The 16,343-nt window shown below is 35.2% G+C and overlaps 3 protein-coding genes across 3 annotated transcripts; 2 read left to right on the forward strand and 1 right to left on the reverse strand.

Moving 5' to 3' along the window:
• Positions 1-241: 241 nt before the first annotated feature.
• On the reverse strand, positions 242-4,446 carry LOC120346593 (sulfotransferase 6B1-like). The gene is made up of 7 exons (XM_078115447.1): positions 4,162-4,446; positions 3,132-3,245; positions 2,939-3,048; positions 2,302-2,434; positions 1,952-2,067; positions 1,386-1,557; positions 242-971 (listed from the first exon to the last, which is right to left on the reverse strand). The coding sequence occupies exons 1-7, from the start codon at positions 4,391-4,393 to the stop codon at positions 859-861; spliced, it is 990 nt and encodes a 329-aa protein (XP_077971573.1). The 5' UTR covers positions 4,394-4,446; the 3' UTR covers positions 242-858.
• Positions 4,447-6,478: 2,032 nt separating this feature from the next.
• LOC120346592 (choline transporter-like protein 2) lies at positions 6,479-9,277 on the forward strand. The gene is made up of 2 exons (XM_039416353.2): positions 6,479-6,964; positions 7,318-9,277. Exons 1-2 carry the CDS (start codon positions 6,498-6,500, stop codon positions 9,275-9,277), a joined length of 2,427 nt encoding a protein of 808 aa, XP_039272287.2. The 5' UTR covers positions 6,479-6,497.
• Positions 9,278-15,110: 5,833 nt separating this feature from the next.
• On the forward strand, positions 15,111-16,343 carry LOC144425679 (uncharacterized). Its single transcript, XM_078115185.1, has one exon. It carries the CDS (start codon positions 15,111-15,113, stop codon positions 16,341-16,343), a length of 1,233 nt encoding a protein of 410 aa, XP_077971311.1.

A 16,343-nucleotide genomic window follows, 5' to 3' on the forward strand; every position in this document is an offset into this window, starting at 1 on the left:
ATTCATCAGAGAAACATTTAGATTACTTTTGTATTTTTATACCTATATTATTTATGTTGTGATATCAGATAAATAAGACTATATACTATATAGTATACATTTTCCTTGTGATATTTGCTTGAATTTGTATATGACTTTGTGCCTGCGATGCTGAAAATCACCACCAAAGACACGCGAGTAAAATCACACTTGTACACCTATTAATATGTGTTTATTTCGCATATTTTTCAAAAACAATAAAGTTTTTGATGTTGCACTTGGTGAAAGTGAAGGAATTCCAAACTACAAGTCGCTGTAGTATAAACCTCGCACAAATGAAATTACTTGAACATGAAGCGAAATTTTACATATTGTTGGTAAACTAAGAGTTCCGTGGTGAGGCTATTAGGTTGATATTGTACTAAATTCTTGTTGGTATTATATTTGGGAAAACTGGACTATCACCGCAAAGAACGGAAAATTTGATTTCAAATTTTACTACTTAATGATTACAAGTGCGTTTCTCCTCGCATACATATGCAATTTACGTCACTGTCCCTGCCTACCAATCTAATAAAAGACATTCACGACAGGATCGATCTTCCACCAAATATATATCTTAAAATGTAAATTCTCATAACGGACAAAAGTTTATATATTGCATCATATTCATATGATTATTTTCTGTTATCGCTTGTATCTAACCTGAATTGTTATGGAATACAGTATTTTGTTTCATAAAAGAATTCCTCTCGCCATTAGATAACTTTTCAGACCAATGAAAACTCTAAGACCAGCAGAATCTGGCAGCAGCAATTATAGCTTAGATTTGTAATATCAGAAGATGAAACTCATATACTTCATATAAATGCTAAGATATCAAAGCATGTATGTAAATTTGATGTCCGTATGGCCAAGCTTTTCTTCTATTATTTTGTCCATTAATTCAGACTGTGCAACGGTAAACGTCTCTTTCCATCCTCCAACCTGCCCTAAAATACATTTTATGTTTGCTATGTGACACAGGGTCTGGCATTTTAATATTAATATCATTACAAAACAGAAGACGTCTCACGAGAGTAGTAATTCAAAAAACATTTGTGTGCTGATAATTTTTCTTACGAAAAAGTTGCAAGGGAAAGTACGAAACTTCGCACGTGGTTTGAAGATTTGTCAATGATGAATAAATTGAAAAGGGCTGTTTTGCAGTAAAGCATGTTTGAAAAAAACACAGTTACTGTGGAAGATAATAGTATATGTAAATAGTATTAACAAATTCTATGTGAAACTTCGGTTCTCTTTTACTTCTAATTAGTGTAAGCATGATATCTCAACTGAGATAAAGCATTACGAAACCTTCCCTGTAAATATCCTGTTAATTAAATTAATGATTAATTTGTTTTTACCTTTTCTCATCATTGTCATGATATTCTGTACTTTCGCAAATTCACTTACGCCCAATTCTGCATCTTTTTTCATGGCGCCAAACGATGTAGATTCAGCAATCGCTGCTACTCTTTTATCTGTTATGTCAACTTCCAAAAATGTAGCTAATCTTTGAATTTCCCTCTTAATATCCTTGTTAAGTAATATATAATATTTATTAGGAAATAATATCAATAATTGACATAACTATATGGAAAGCAATTGCTTTAATTAAACTAATAACGATGTTGACAGCAATTGTTTTAGAGGCTATACACTCTTTAACGTATAAAAATGTTCCCGTAAATTAAAATGAAACAGCAAAGTTGCGGAGAAAGCGATTGCCCACAACATTAACAACAAATTAGCCAAACGATCCATCGTTATACTTTGTGTCTAATAAATTAATAGCGCAAATTAAAAGATGGGTCTGTGTTGAAATTTATGATATTGACAATTAAAACAACACTTATTCTTGGTAGTCGCCCTGTGCTTGTATTTGATATAAGCTGCTAACCGAGTGAGAAGTTGCCTACATATTACTAACCTTTTTCATATTTTCAAATATTAGAAACATGACGTTACTACCATCTTTGTGTTTATTCCACTCCAGCAAAAATTCAGGATACCATTCACCCGGTTTTGTTATAAGAGGGTGCTTGCCTGAAAGAAAAATAAGTCACGAAAAGCATACAATTAGAGATCAAAACAAGAATACTATCGCGTTTCATGTTTTGGCTCTCTATAGTTCAGGGTAACTCAACGAGCGGTCCGAATATTAAATTTGAGCTGCATATGCTTCTTGATTTTGAAAACAAGCCATGTAGTCCACTTCATATCCGCTATTACCTGCTACCTGTATTTTATAGTTGTGTTACGATTTTAGCTACATTATACCTTGCACGTAATCTGAGAAAAATTGATTCCAATCGCTGCTTAACACGTCACGCACCGAATCAAAATGATGATTTTTCGAAAAGTGATACCAAGAAACCGCTTGATCTTTTGGATTTCTCACAAGAACAACAACCTTTAGACATGGAAAAGAAAGTAAATTTGTTAAGACAAAAACAATATATATATTTCTACTTCTTATATAGTATAAATTTCAGCCTCATTTTTAATGTGAGTTATACGCATGAAGCATAATAAAAAATGTGCTGTTGAACCAGAAATTGCTTCAGTGAGATACCATATTTTAGGCCAATATGAAGGCCATTGCGTAATAATAAAGTAGCTCTACTAATCAAATATCGTGATAGATTTTTGTGGCCGATTTTATACACGAGATCTTTGTTCAAAGTATATTTATATATATATATAATCAACCTAAGGTAGGTTATGTCAATGAATACCTAACGAAGAACATTCATTAAACTATGAAATGGAGAGCATTTGAAAAAAATTATAGAGAAATGGCAAGGCAACAAAACTTGTGATAGGGCTAATCTTAGTCGCCACATCAGTGATAACTCCTGATTTCGGTCTGGGAGGTGCGTTGTTTGTCTTGTATTCAAAATTGTAGATTTAATACCTTTCCGTTTTTCTTTTTTAACTTGTCGATGTTTATCAATTCAGCCGGAAGATGAGTTACAAATAGCTTACGTGGTAAAGGTAGGTGCTCCATCAGATCAAGCTTTTCAGCTGCATAAAAATATATTCAATCATTATGCTATTAGTTCTGTGTAAAATCAATCAAGAGATATATTAAAATTTAAGTTACTCACCCTTCCAAATTTCTAACACTGACAACGCTGGAGGTATCGACTTAGAAATAGCATCGAGCTTTTCATCTTGTCCGTAAAATATTTGGCGAATAATTTCAGCCGTCCAATTAGTTCCTAGAATGACAATTTTAATATAGAATAAAATTGTTGAAAATTTAATACTAATAGTTTAAAATTTAAACTAAAATTTTTATATAGCTCAACATGGTTCAAGCAACATGCGACGATATTGAACTTTTTAAAACTAAGCAGTGTTATTTACTGAAGCACGTGTTTGTTTCAAAGATCACATTCTGTTAAATTGAATACACCAATACCTGCTTAGAACGAAGGCCTAATTTCGAAATATTTACCACACAATTTTGTGTGTGTATGTAGTATGAAAATATATGGCGCTTTCAACAATTTAAATCTTTTGCGCAAGACAATTTGAACCAAACTTTTTATATGCCTATAGTACTCTCTTGGTGTACTGTGGGGTTCTTTGTATGAAAAGAACCAGATAAAATGATATGGATCTTTCACTGGTCTGGGATGACAGACAAAACACAATAAAATTCTATCCTTGCCTTTAACCAATTGAGTACATCTTTACAAATTATTTGAAACTTTCGAAACAAAGATATAGTAACATATCTAAACTAACAGATGCATAGGAATTATAGAGTTACGAAAAAATATCCCCGTCTTCATTGGGAACATTATCAGACGTTTGATACTCAATACATTAAAATCCACCCAAAGCGTAGATGTAAAAAGCTTTTAATATTTATTTTTATGGAAAATGTTGTCACCAGACCCAATTTGCATTTTTAGTAGTTTCGGTTAGATTGCGTTTAGGTTTTGGTTATCATGGCAAATTTCAGTTTGTTTAGACATTCTGCCATGCTTTTGTTAGCATGGATAGATATTAAATGCTTTGTAGAGCTATTTTCATAACTGAAGAGTGTGAGAAATTTAGTCTTGTGCCATTAGGCATGAGGCTCAATTAATTGTTTTCTCGGTGTGTAAAATATTTTTAACTGCAAACCTGTTTTCGGAAAAGATGCCAGTAGAACAGTATTTTCTTCGAATTCGTAATTGTCATATGCTCGCTTTGCAGTATCTGCTTCGAATAGCGGAATAAACTTGTATCCTTTCCATTCACTACATGTAAGCGCACCAAAGTCGAACGTCTGTTGCACAATTTTTTCAACCAGAGCTGTCAGTTCTTGAACAATTATCTTTTTGTTGTTCGGTATCGAAGCAAATAACTGATTCATGATAATGTTTTGGTTTCATATAACTTATCTAGCTAAGCTTTGTATATAATAGAAAATCATCAAAAAAATTTATATAGTTGAACCGCTATGCAATTAAATGCTGTATCATTCCTTTTATTATTTATTATCAGTAATAAATGTCGTTGCTCTCGACTGCGGCCCTGAGTCATCTAAAAATGATGTTCTAAAATTCGATGCCTGCAGTAGCCAGTAGCCACCACTATTATTTCGGATTAGCTCGTTCTATATGTAGGCCTACTTGTTTCTTTGAGTCCACGACAAACTATTTTTACCGAAGTCAGCTTCTTGTATGTATGTATGTATGTATGTATGTTTATTCGTCTCGTAAAAGCAAAAACACAGGAGTTAGTAAATATCAACATTGAAGATGACGGGATGTATACACAAGACCACACTGGCCTAAAACACATGAACGTGCGGCATACACCTCTTATGATAAGCATAAAATGAAATAAATCGAATAAGTATAATATGGTCCTTCATACAGACAGTTGTGCGAAGAGGGTGGATTAGGCAACATGGGTAACGGTGGAGTATGCCCAACTGTTTGTACAAAGGAGTTGGTAGGACAAGCCAATATCAATAAATAGAGACAATACAACATGAAATATAATACATAATATATATACATAAGAATAAAATTTGGACATATAGCACCCTCGAATAATGATACCACATACTATAAATGGGAGAAATAGTCAGGTTTATAGGAGAATGTAAATGGGTGACCGTACATTTGAACCCATGCGTATATCCACGGGTTCAATCTATATGCGTGTGCTAAAACCCATGGGTTAGGGTTAGTATGGGTTTAACTATCCGTGACACAAAAAAAATTCTATAGGTGCAATAGCATACAGGTGCAATTGTCATGGGTTCAAATGTATGTGGGTTCAAATGTAATGGAACCATGTAAATGATGTACCGTAATCTGTACAATTTTCAAAACAAGATATTTCAATTTCAACATTCACTAAAAAAATAAAACTTTGCATCCATGCACAACTGCATGAACTTAATGAGTTCACATTTCTATCAGACTCAATGATCTCGTCAATGACCTAATTTCTGTATCGTATATATTTATCTAGTTTGAGTTAGAATGTTTACTTAGTCTTATCACGTAGTACATGTTGACCCTATACGACTGCACTTTGTACGGTGTATGCTTTGAAAGAGAACCACTATAGTAGATTGTTGGTTCAAATATATTACTATCGTTCCATTGTGGAATGTACTGTTAGCGTCGAACAATACAAAGACTGTATTAAACTTTAATAAATTTTAAAAGTTTCAACTATTTATAATCAATATATTCATACTGTAAAACTGTACATGAGCGCGGCAAATAATGTATTGTTTACTCAACACGGTGCAGAATTTATGGAAATATCTTGTAATATAAACCTCATTGTAATATTTACAAATGCGAACCTTTGGGTAATATAACCTTTAAAGCAAACAAGAGAGCGATGCTCAAATATATGGACACGACTTAAACTGTGTGGCTTTGGGTTGTCACTAATATCAGTCGGCACTAGGGAAACGCTATCCAAGTAGGTGAGTTGTCAGTCTCTCGAGCATAGATATCGTAACTTTGCAGACTGATTGCTCGGATGTTGAGTTTTCTGCCTCCCATTGCTCGGTATTCGGTCTTCCTCTCAAGCATCGATATCGCAACTTCGCCGAGCGATTACTCGGCCGATATGTTGTCTGCCTTTCGAAAATAGGCCGCTCAAGCACATAAAAATATCAATGTGAGAATATTGATGTGTTTTCCTGCCATTGGAACCCCGAAATAATCGAAATTACACCTCTATAGTCTTAAAACACGCCTTGTAGAAAATGTGACAATACGGACAACTCATCATTACTCTTGTCTAGGTAGTCGAATTGTCTCAGGTAAGTTATCCGTGTAGTCGAGTCTCCCGCCTCCCGTTCAATAAACTGCGCTTAGGATAAGATAGGACGAAATAAACCATTTTGAATTATTAAGTCACAATCAGCGTGCAATATATTTAAGCGACTGTATAAAATCTGAAATACAGTGAATATAACAACGGCATCCTCTTGTTGTGTGGGCATGTGTTCAAGTCCTAATGTCGTGCATCCCGTAGGTGGCGACGAAGAATATGATTCAAAAACGATACCATTGCGGAAGCGACAATGCCGAGACTTGCCATTTCTTGCCTGCTATATATTATTCGTTGCTGCATTTGTTTCAATATCCATGCACTGTTTTCAGAAATGTTATCCGTCGTATGTATGGGCTGGGACCGACTCATGGGGGAACGTTTGTGGAGGCGATCCAAGCTCTTCGCGTGTGGTTGAAGGCGTTAAAGGATCAGGCGACGTAAAGGCCGATTCGACGTATTTGTGGAGAATGCAATGCATCAATACAACCTTGAGATTCTGCGTTAAAAAATGTCCTGAGTGGTTGGAGAACTCGTCTACGTGTTCCAACATATTTTGGAAAAATGGCTACAACTTTATCAATGATACAACATTGATAAATGGATGTGACGACGCGTGTGCACCAAAACGATTGAAGTGAGTTGCCATGTATAGTAGACATTAGGTGGTATGCTTTAATTGTTACTTCGACTACCAATCAAAATAATAGGGAAAATTTTGTCTATTTCAATCTAATTTATATACTAATTTCAATTTGCTATTTTATGGCAAACTTTTCAAATGTTTAGCATGAGCAATATTTTGTAAAAAGAAGAACAAGTCCTTGAAATTGAAAGTATTGATAAACTCTAAAAATTCGCCGCATCAGGCTTGCAATATTTTATCAGTAAGATTTTTCTTGAATAGTCTTTTTTTAAATAAAGTAAAAAACGAGTTGAAGGATTTCTTCAACCACATCCAATATGCAAATTTGCACATTTATTTTACAGTGCCAGCAACAGCATCGTTATATTGAACAGATGTATAAAGGAGCAACTGGTGGAGGGTGGTTATGTCGAAATTGCAGAGTTCCTCACTATTTTCAGTTACGTCATTGATGATATAATAAGCAGTCTGACTGCAAGCGGATCAATTTTCGTACTCATACTTATCGGTAGCATATTTATGAACATGCTTCTCGTTCGCTTTCCAAAATATGCATCGCTGTGCTGTTATGTGACATCCTTCTTGATGACATCACTGGCCTGCTCATACATGATAGCGCATGTGGTCAAGTTACTTCCCGGCATGACAGATTATGAAAACGATGTTTACAACAATAAAAGATTATTTACGACATCGCGAACGATTCCATATTTATTAACATCCGTGTTCTGTATTTTTGGAGAATCCTTTATAATTTACTGCTTGATTTCATCAAGAGGTAACTTTAGTAAAGCAAGGGGATTGTGGCATAGTGCATCACTTTGTATAAATGAAAATCCAAAAATATTGAGCCAACCTCTGCTCACCTTATTCATAAATGCCGGAGCAACTTTTCTCTCTGTTTTGTTGTTTCTCTCAGTATTGGGCTGTCGAGAAATCAAAGCATCAACAACAAATCAATATGTTGAATTCGAAGCAAACACTGATACTTGGATACTATTACCATTATTGTTGTTCCATATATGGTTTCTAGAATTGGTTGGACGATGTCAAGCAGCTATACTATCAGGAGCTGCAGCAAACTGGTATTTCAAATCTCATAATCACCCAATAACCACCGCTTTTCAAGATGTACTGCGGTATAATATGGGCAGTCTTGCAGCTACTTCATTTTCTGGAAATGCCACGGAGAGAATCGAACTCTTTTTAAATGGATTCAACAGCACAAAGTTTCTGGGATATTTTTCTTCATTGTCATCTATTTCCATTGGAGTGTACGGAGAGCTGAGAGATACTATTTTAAAATGTTCAGGAAGCAAACAAGTTGAAAGGGCAGTTACAAAAGCTTACTATGAAACTAGAAACGCAATTTGTGCATTCAAAATCGGTTTAACGTGCGCTTCAACGAGCCTGTTTCTCGCATTGACATCGAATATTCGATTGTATATTCCTTCAGTCCTGATTTTACTGTTTGGTTCAATCGTTTGGCTTGTGGTGGGGATTTTTACGGCATCTTTACTTGAGACCATCACCGGATTAGCTATCTGCATATGTGAAGATTTTGAAAGGAACAACGGAGACGAAAGGCCATATTATTGTGACCGTAAAGTTGCGCATCTTTTACATAATGTTATTCTTCCTTTACATGCAACACATAAAGGACGAATACGGATTAAAGAGCAAGAAGAGCGTATAGAGATTATGAAACAAAAACCCTCTAAAGCTCCTTCCCAAAAAACGAGTGTTCATAAACTCACCAAAAATACGAGTGGACCACTCGAGAAAAAATCAACTATGCGACATGTAGCTAGCTCGCATATAATCTTAAAAAGGATTTGTCATGTAGAAAGTCAGTTGTTGAATTATCAGTCTCCCTCTAAGGAAAACATAATACCTGGTGAAGATGCATGCTCCGTCAGTAACCAATTTTTGGCATGTGCGAATATTGATAATTCATCACACGAATTATCAATGTCTCAAATATCGAAAAACAGTATTGAAAGCGAAGAACAAATGCTAGAAGAACAGCCTCTAGTTCCGTACTCACTCAACCAAAAATATGAAGATGAACTTTCAGCAAATGATAATATATTTCAACCTTGCAACAATAGAAAAAAATCTGCCAATATTTCAATTCGTACAACTGACTCAGCAGCATTCACAGTGAAGACACGGTTACCCAAATGGAGAATTTTGGCACTTTCAACTGCAAAAATGATGCAGTACTCTAAAACAAATAAAATAAAAATCATAAAATCCATTAAGAAGGAGGATTCCAGCGATATATGGGACGGTTGGTGGTGACAAAGACATTCCAGCTATTTTACACATAATATATACGTTTATTTTCTTCATTTATTTACCAATTATATTTTGATTTTTCGAGTTTTTAAACACACAAAAAGGTGTGTTTACACTTGTTCTTTATTGTTTTCTAATAACACCAAAAAACCTAGGGGGTTTGTAAACTGTCTCGTAACACCACCTCTCAGATTTTGTACCTAAACGGTATATGTTCATTAAAGAATTGAATTGTCTCGATTCTCGAACAAATTAAAATATATGAATTTTGCACAACACGAAACTCATGTTGTGAGTTGAAACGGTATCGAATGGAATTCTGGGATTTGAACATATTGTGATGTTGATTACAATTGTCTAGAGCTGCCTCCGCTAGAGTCAAATAAAAGACAGCACCGAAAGTTAACGTGAAGAGTCGTATATGCTTATATAACTTTTTTAATTTCAATTAAGAACACTCACAGATTTCCGTTCTTCTCTGTGCACACGTGCACGGTGCAAATTTAAACAGTTCAACAATCCAGGTCCTTCCTTCGACTGTTTCTCCCAACGGCTGTTCTTTTGTTTTCTAAAATCCTCAACTATTACAGTTTTTATCTGTTTATGAAGGAGATCTCATTAAAGAGTATCTCGAGTTTTAAATACCCAGATGGCTACCTAATAAAATATTGAACACCCAAAAGCCTGAAAAACTTTATCAGCGTATGACAGTCTTTTGTGCCAAGTTTCGTTGATGTGTGTTACTTCTCAAATCCTAAATAAAGAATCGTTTATATACTGCCTTTTTCCTAAAAATGTGTTTACTTAAAAGTTGATTTGAAATTTTTTCAAATATATATGCATATTGCCATAAAATCCGAAAAATATTTTCAGTCATCATCTATGTGCAACAAAACTCGATTCATAGAACCTATTTCGGACTACTTCCTATGGCTAGGGCTGGGAATTTAGAAAATTTAGCCGCTAACCAGCCAAGATTGATCGGTTAACGACTGGCGGGGTCAAAGGCGCAGCATGAAACAACGCCGTCTCATTTGACGTGTTAAAATGGAAAAACACGTCTCATTATGATTATAAAGCAGTTTGTCATAAACTTTCCTTGGTATTGCTAGAAATTGTGGACGGATCGAAAATTCCCTTCTAGTAGTTCTTCTTGGTCACTTTTTCACAAAAGAGATGCGGACTCTTTTAAATATATATGTGGTATTTTAATACCGATTCGGACATTTAATGTAACTTACGTGTCAATGTTTCAATTTTGTATTAAGTGCGGCGGCGACATTGTGAATTCGCAGCATCTGGCACTACTTCCCGAAGATATTTTATTGCTTATGTTCTTTCCACAGACTTTGCATGTTTCGAATGTTATTCCCAAAATTAAGGTCATATAATTTGTATTGAATGGTGGGATCGGTACCTGTTTATGAACTTTGTATTGTCACATTTTTATTGCTAGCAGTCCTGGTTTTTGAAGTAATTTGTTGCCTTCATGACATTCACGGCATAATTCAGTTAGTGGTACCATGAAGTAAATATCACAAAATAGGTATACGTGCAAAATGATTTTATTAGAGGAATTCACACTGGAAAATGGAGGCCTACCTTGGGTGACTAATCACGGTTTATATTAATAGTAAGCGTTAACCATCTAGTAACGGTTCACCGATTAACCGAATATTCCCAGATCTAACTCCGTTCAGCAACAGTGGAAGGTAATAGATCAGTTGCGCAGAATACATTCGGTGTGTGGATTGTCATATCATCCAAATGAACTTTTGAATGGCCTCCTTGCGCATCTATAATTGGCAACGGGTTTGATTTTGATACGTAGGCTACTGCATGCAAATCAAGTACAATGTTCATGTAAGTTTTATGCTTTTAAATAAATAATTTGTAAAGTAGATCCACTTAGATGAAATTTTTAGGTAGAAAATTATTGAGAAATGATATAATTTCCGCCATCTAAATTCTAAATGCTTAGATTATGATTTGGTTTATCTCGATGAAAATTCAACAAAGGAATAATAATGTCCGTCACGATTATCTTTGGACAAACAAGTTAATTCAATAGTATTTTATCGTAAACCCAACATGACTAAGCAAACAGACGATCATTCATTTGTAGGACTTTGAAGCTGTTCGCTGTAAAAGACGTTGTTGGCCTTTATTGAGCGATTAACTGTGATAAGGTCATAGTACAACGGGGAGTATTATTTTAAATATGTTTAATTCAGAATTGGTGAGCCTCGGCGTCTGGTATTCTACTGCAAAAATCTTCGTTGGTGCCAATTGAGCATAGATATTTTAATACATTCATGCACGTGTATTATGTTTCATGTACTTCGTAGTGCGTTCAAACATAAATATAAAACAGCCAGAATTGTGTTATTATAATCGGTTATTTGTAATATTTTAATAATATAGAATTTGAGGGCGAATATTCAAGAGAACCGTAACTGAAAAATATATGATATTTCAGTTCTATACCTTCTGGGGTATACCAAACACTCATATGATAACAGATTGTGGTTTGAATTAGTTTCCAATGCGCTATGGTCGCGTTTGAGTATTTAGGACCATTCAGCAAAATAATATTTTCTAATCTAATTCAAGATCGTCTCAAGGGATTCAAAGAATATGAATTATTTATAAAATCCTCACATGCTGTTCAGGAGTCCAGTCGAATATCATGTGTCATAGAGAAGTATCCTTCTCATATATATTTTGTTTGCTAATGGAACAATATAAGGTTTTCATTTTAGTAATTTTTTCTTGTTCCATCATTGCAACTATCAGCATCCATTTTCAACTATGTGTGTGCGATGTTGTGAATTTAGAGTTCTTCCATGTTAACATTACAGAAAAACGTCGAATAGTAGTTAAATAACATAGAGAGGAGCCTTTTACAATAGAACAATTTATAGCTTCCCTTCCTGATGAGAAAAAACCTATAGTTCAAAAATTGGTTTCAACGATGAAGGGGATGTTGGGACAATCATTCGATGTTAAGTCTATGAAATGTAGCGAGCGGAAAGGTTACAGATTCATTCCATTTTTTGAAGCAGAGACCGCAAAAAGAGCATATGAAGAATATGAATTTGAAGAAAATACTATTCTTCTGGCATCGTATCCACAAACAGGTGAACTGTAAATCTTAGTTCAATATCTTCAAACATATATCGCCAGCCTAATAAAAAAAGGCCTAAGTCAATTTTCGCATTTTGAGTAAATCAAAAAAAAAATTCATAACTTTTTCAATCTGTTTCAAAAATTTCTTTATTCAGATTTATCTTATCATATTTTTAATTATTCTAGAATATATATAACTTTCAAATTTTATTTTTTATATGCGGTGAAATTGACATTTTTTTTTTATTCCCGCACCCTGCGTTGGGCAATATTATTCGCATAACCTAAGTTCATTCGGCAATAATTGAAAAAAAATATTTAGCGAGTAACTTCGATTGAATTAATATGTCAAAAAAAAGAAGTCAAAAAATGCGATGTACCTCCGTGATTATAATTTGGCTATGATGACCATTGGACTAGATGTGTTTTATTCAATTGATATGAGGAATGTAAAATTTCACAATTAAAACAATATAATTCAATCAAAACATCAATAACTTATTTTGAACCTACAACATCAACATGAACAAACAACTTCAATACATGAATTCAAAGTATACTCCTCTAAAGTTCATATAATATACTCGTGAGGAAGGTTATCAAAAATACGATGGCAGTCAATTGGCCTTGAAGATTTCCTTGCACAGGATGGAATATGAGATCTAACATTGGCACCCGTTGAGTTTGAACATACTGTACACGAAGTGGTAACGTTTTCCAGATTGCTACCTCAAACGAAAACTTGTAACGAATACTACCATCACTATAAGTCACGCAAGTCATGCACTCTGGGATCTCCTGCTCTCTTTCCGGATCTAATGCTTTGAAGGAACAACTGAGTACGATTAAATCTCGTTGAGTACGAATGTCCCCTACTATCTTACGTTCAATGACTCTGTGCATTGAGTCACATTCTATTTGTGTGTGCCCGGCCACCAAAATTTTTGCTCAATATTTATGTTGTTGTTCTTGCCAAACTAAAACATGCATTAGCTACCGTGGTATTCCTATTTTGGTAACCACATTCCTCGCTCCACATTCATGCTTCAGCTCGGGATTATTACAAGTGATTCGCTTGGAATGCTCAAAATGCAAGTAAGCAAATACTTCACTTGAAAGATTGCCATCAGTTTCATTCCAGACGTAACAGTAACCTGCTTTTGATTTTGTATCATAGCGTGGAATTGTGTATATGTAGCTTAGTTCTGTAATAGGATGTGCTAGCTCTGGTTCTAGGTCCCAGGACATAAAAGCACTGCCTGTAGGTCCATCATCCAAACTGATTTATTTGCACTTGCAGAATCTTTGTCGGTCATCTTTTCTAGCATCATCCTTCAGTTTGATTCAAGCTATACTCAACTAACTCAGTACTCATGTTTGTAACCTATACACTTACCACATTGATCCGTTCAGGGAATAAAAGCTGAGTATTTGTGTCTGTGGAGAATCTCGTTGAAATAGGCTTCACTATCGACCCTCCTGTTTGCTGCCTCTGCAATATTTTTGCAAAGTCTGTGGAGGGCAGATATTGTGGTGCATAGATACAAAACTTCAATGTTTCTGTAACTTTCTGCAATAATGCGAGTCAACAGTGGGTAGTATGCCGAGCCACTCTTTTATACACTCTAATCTTTTCGCTTACTTTTCCGCACACCTTCCACTTTTCGGACCTGCTTGAACAACAGCTGATACGTTAGACGGGGATTTATGTTTAATCCAAAACACCAAAGTTCTGCAAGCATTTCAAACTTAGATGTGAACAATGCTTTGCGGATTAGCAGTTCATAACCATTTGTAAACTTTAGTTTGTAAACATACAAAGATTTTCTCCAAGATACACCAGATGATCTGTTTAACCGCATGCGTCCCAACCAGAGTTCAATATTACAAAATTCCCAACAAGGCAACCAGTGTGGTGTTTGTTTTGCAACTGCTGCAAACCTCTGGGAGTTTAATAACTTCATTTTTTCGTATCAATTTTGTTTTAAACATACTTTTTTGTATTAAATAACTTAGAACACTGTAACAAAATATGAAGATTCGCGAAAAAGGTATTTTCCTGGTCGATAATTACACGACTCTTTCAACGTAATTGTGAGATGCCCGATTTTATCCCAAGCGGTCGTCCGAGCTTATTGGGGGCATCGCTGGTTGATGCGGCAGTGAACTTGTGTTAGATTTGTTTGCACTCACTGGTTATTTTGTGGTATGAAACCAGTGCTACGCTATATGAGACGCTGCTGGTCTCAAACGAAACAAAAATACTACACATAATAAGTGGTAGGTCAAATGTATCTACATTGTACAGTTTCATCGTAGAATTGATCCTAATATCAGATAACGAATTACACTTAAAACCTTAACTTAACGCAAGTATATGAGATGAAACCAATTTTCTAGCTGACAAATAACGATAAAACAAAGACGAGCAACACTTGAGCGAGGTGGGAAAGACATCCTCAACTTCACACTCGACAACGCGACGTCGCGCAGTGCGGACGTCTTTGTGAGCATAAACCTGGATACAAACTATCTTCTGTTTTGTGGATTAAACTGGATACAACACTACATTAATACGGTGAGATCGTTTCTTTATATTCGATCTGTATATATTGCTGTATATAAAGTGCAATTGACTGAGATCCAGTACAAATTTTCTTTTGGAGAGTGAACGTTTATTACGGATAAAGCTGTTTTATGTTATAAGATGGACGGCGATGAATCGCCAACTTCTTCCGGAGTGAAAAGGAAGGGGGACGATAGTAATTCTAATGCCCAAAGTAAAGTAAAAATTAACACAATAAGTCAAGAAAATGACGTTATATCTACATTCGTTGTTATACGGGGTACCCAGCGTAAGATGAGAACGTACAATCCTATAGTTATACATAGAAATCTGGTGCAGAAGTTTGGAACACTAAAATCGGTACGTGTGCTTGGTTCTGGTTTGAAAATTGAATGTTCAAACGAAAAGCAAGTTAAACTATTGTTGGAATGTGATGATATCGGCGATAGCACAACCAACATTCCAGTGAAGACTGAATTGTTTGTAAACAATGATCAAAATACTAGAGTAGTAATTAGCGATGTGCCAATTGACATGGCCGATAATGAATTGTTGGACGCATTATCTGGACAACGTGTTGTCTTTGTAAAAAGGCTTAATAGAAAAATCGAAGGCAAGTTTGTGCAGAGTAAATCAGTTCTAATTTGTTTTAACACATGCATTGTACCATCAATCGTGACTATCGGCTATATGCGATTCAGGACCAGAGTGTATAACCCTCCACCGATTCGTTGTTTTAATTGCAATAGATTTGGCCATGTAGCTAAAAATTGTCGATGTAAAGTTCGCTGTGCCAAGTGCGGTAGAAACCACGAATATAATAAATGTGATTCCGAAACTCCAAGATGTTGTAATTGTGGACAAGAACACAGCGCCGCATATGGTGGCTGCGAAGTATATAAACGGGAACGGTTGCTTCAAAAAACAATGGCGAGTACTAAACTACCGTATGAGTGGGCAAAAAACCACATTAAGCAAACTATTTCAGAAACTGCGCAATTTTCGGCAAATGATTTTCCGGCTCTTCACAGTAAAGTTCCTTTTCAAGGAAGTACACCTGTCCTTATGATTAGAAAGTCGAAAGATATATTGTCATCAGACAAGTCATCTCAACAAGCGCCTATTATAGGCCAATATAGTCGCCCCAATTCGAAAGAGGTAAATGAAGATAAGAATGCACCTATATCTCTGGACCCAATACATTTTTTTGCATTTATCGCAGAAGTCATAAAAAATACGCTAGAGGTTTCTCAAAGTGGAAAAGAATGTGATGTTTACGCTATTGTTTCGATGTCCGCTGGCGCTCAATTTGGATTCGATGTCGACGCTGGCAACCTTAAAAATGCAATAAAACAACATTCAACCAAAAAGTAA

Source organism: Styela clava, chromosome 8 (assembly GCF_964204865.1).
Source record: "Styela clava chromosome 8, kaStyClav1.hap1.2, whole genome shotgun sequence".
Taxonomy (NCBI): domain Eukaryota; kingdom Metazoa; phylum Chordata; class Ascidiacea; order Stolidobranchia; family Styelidae; genus Styela; species Styela clava.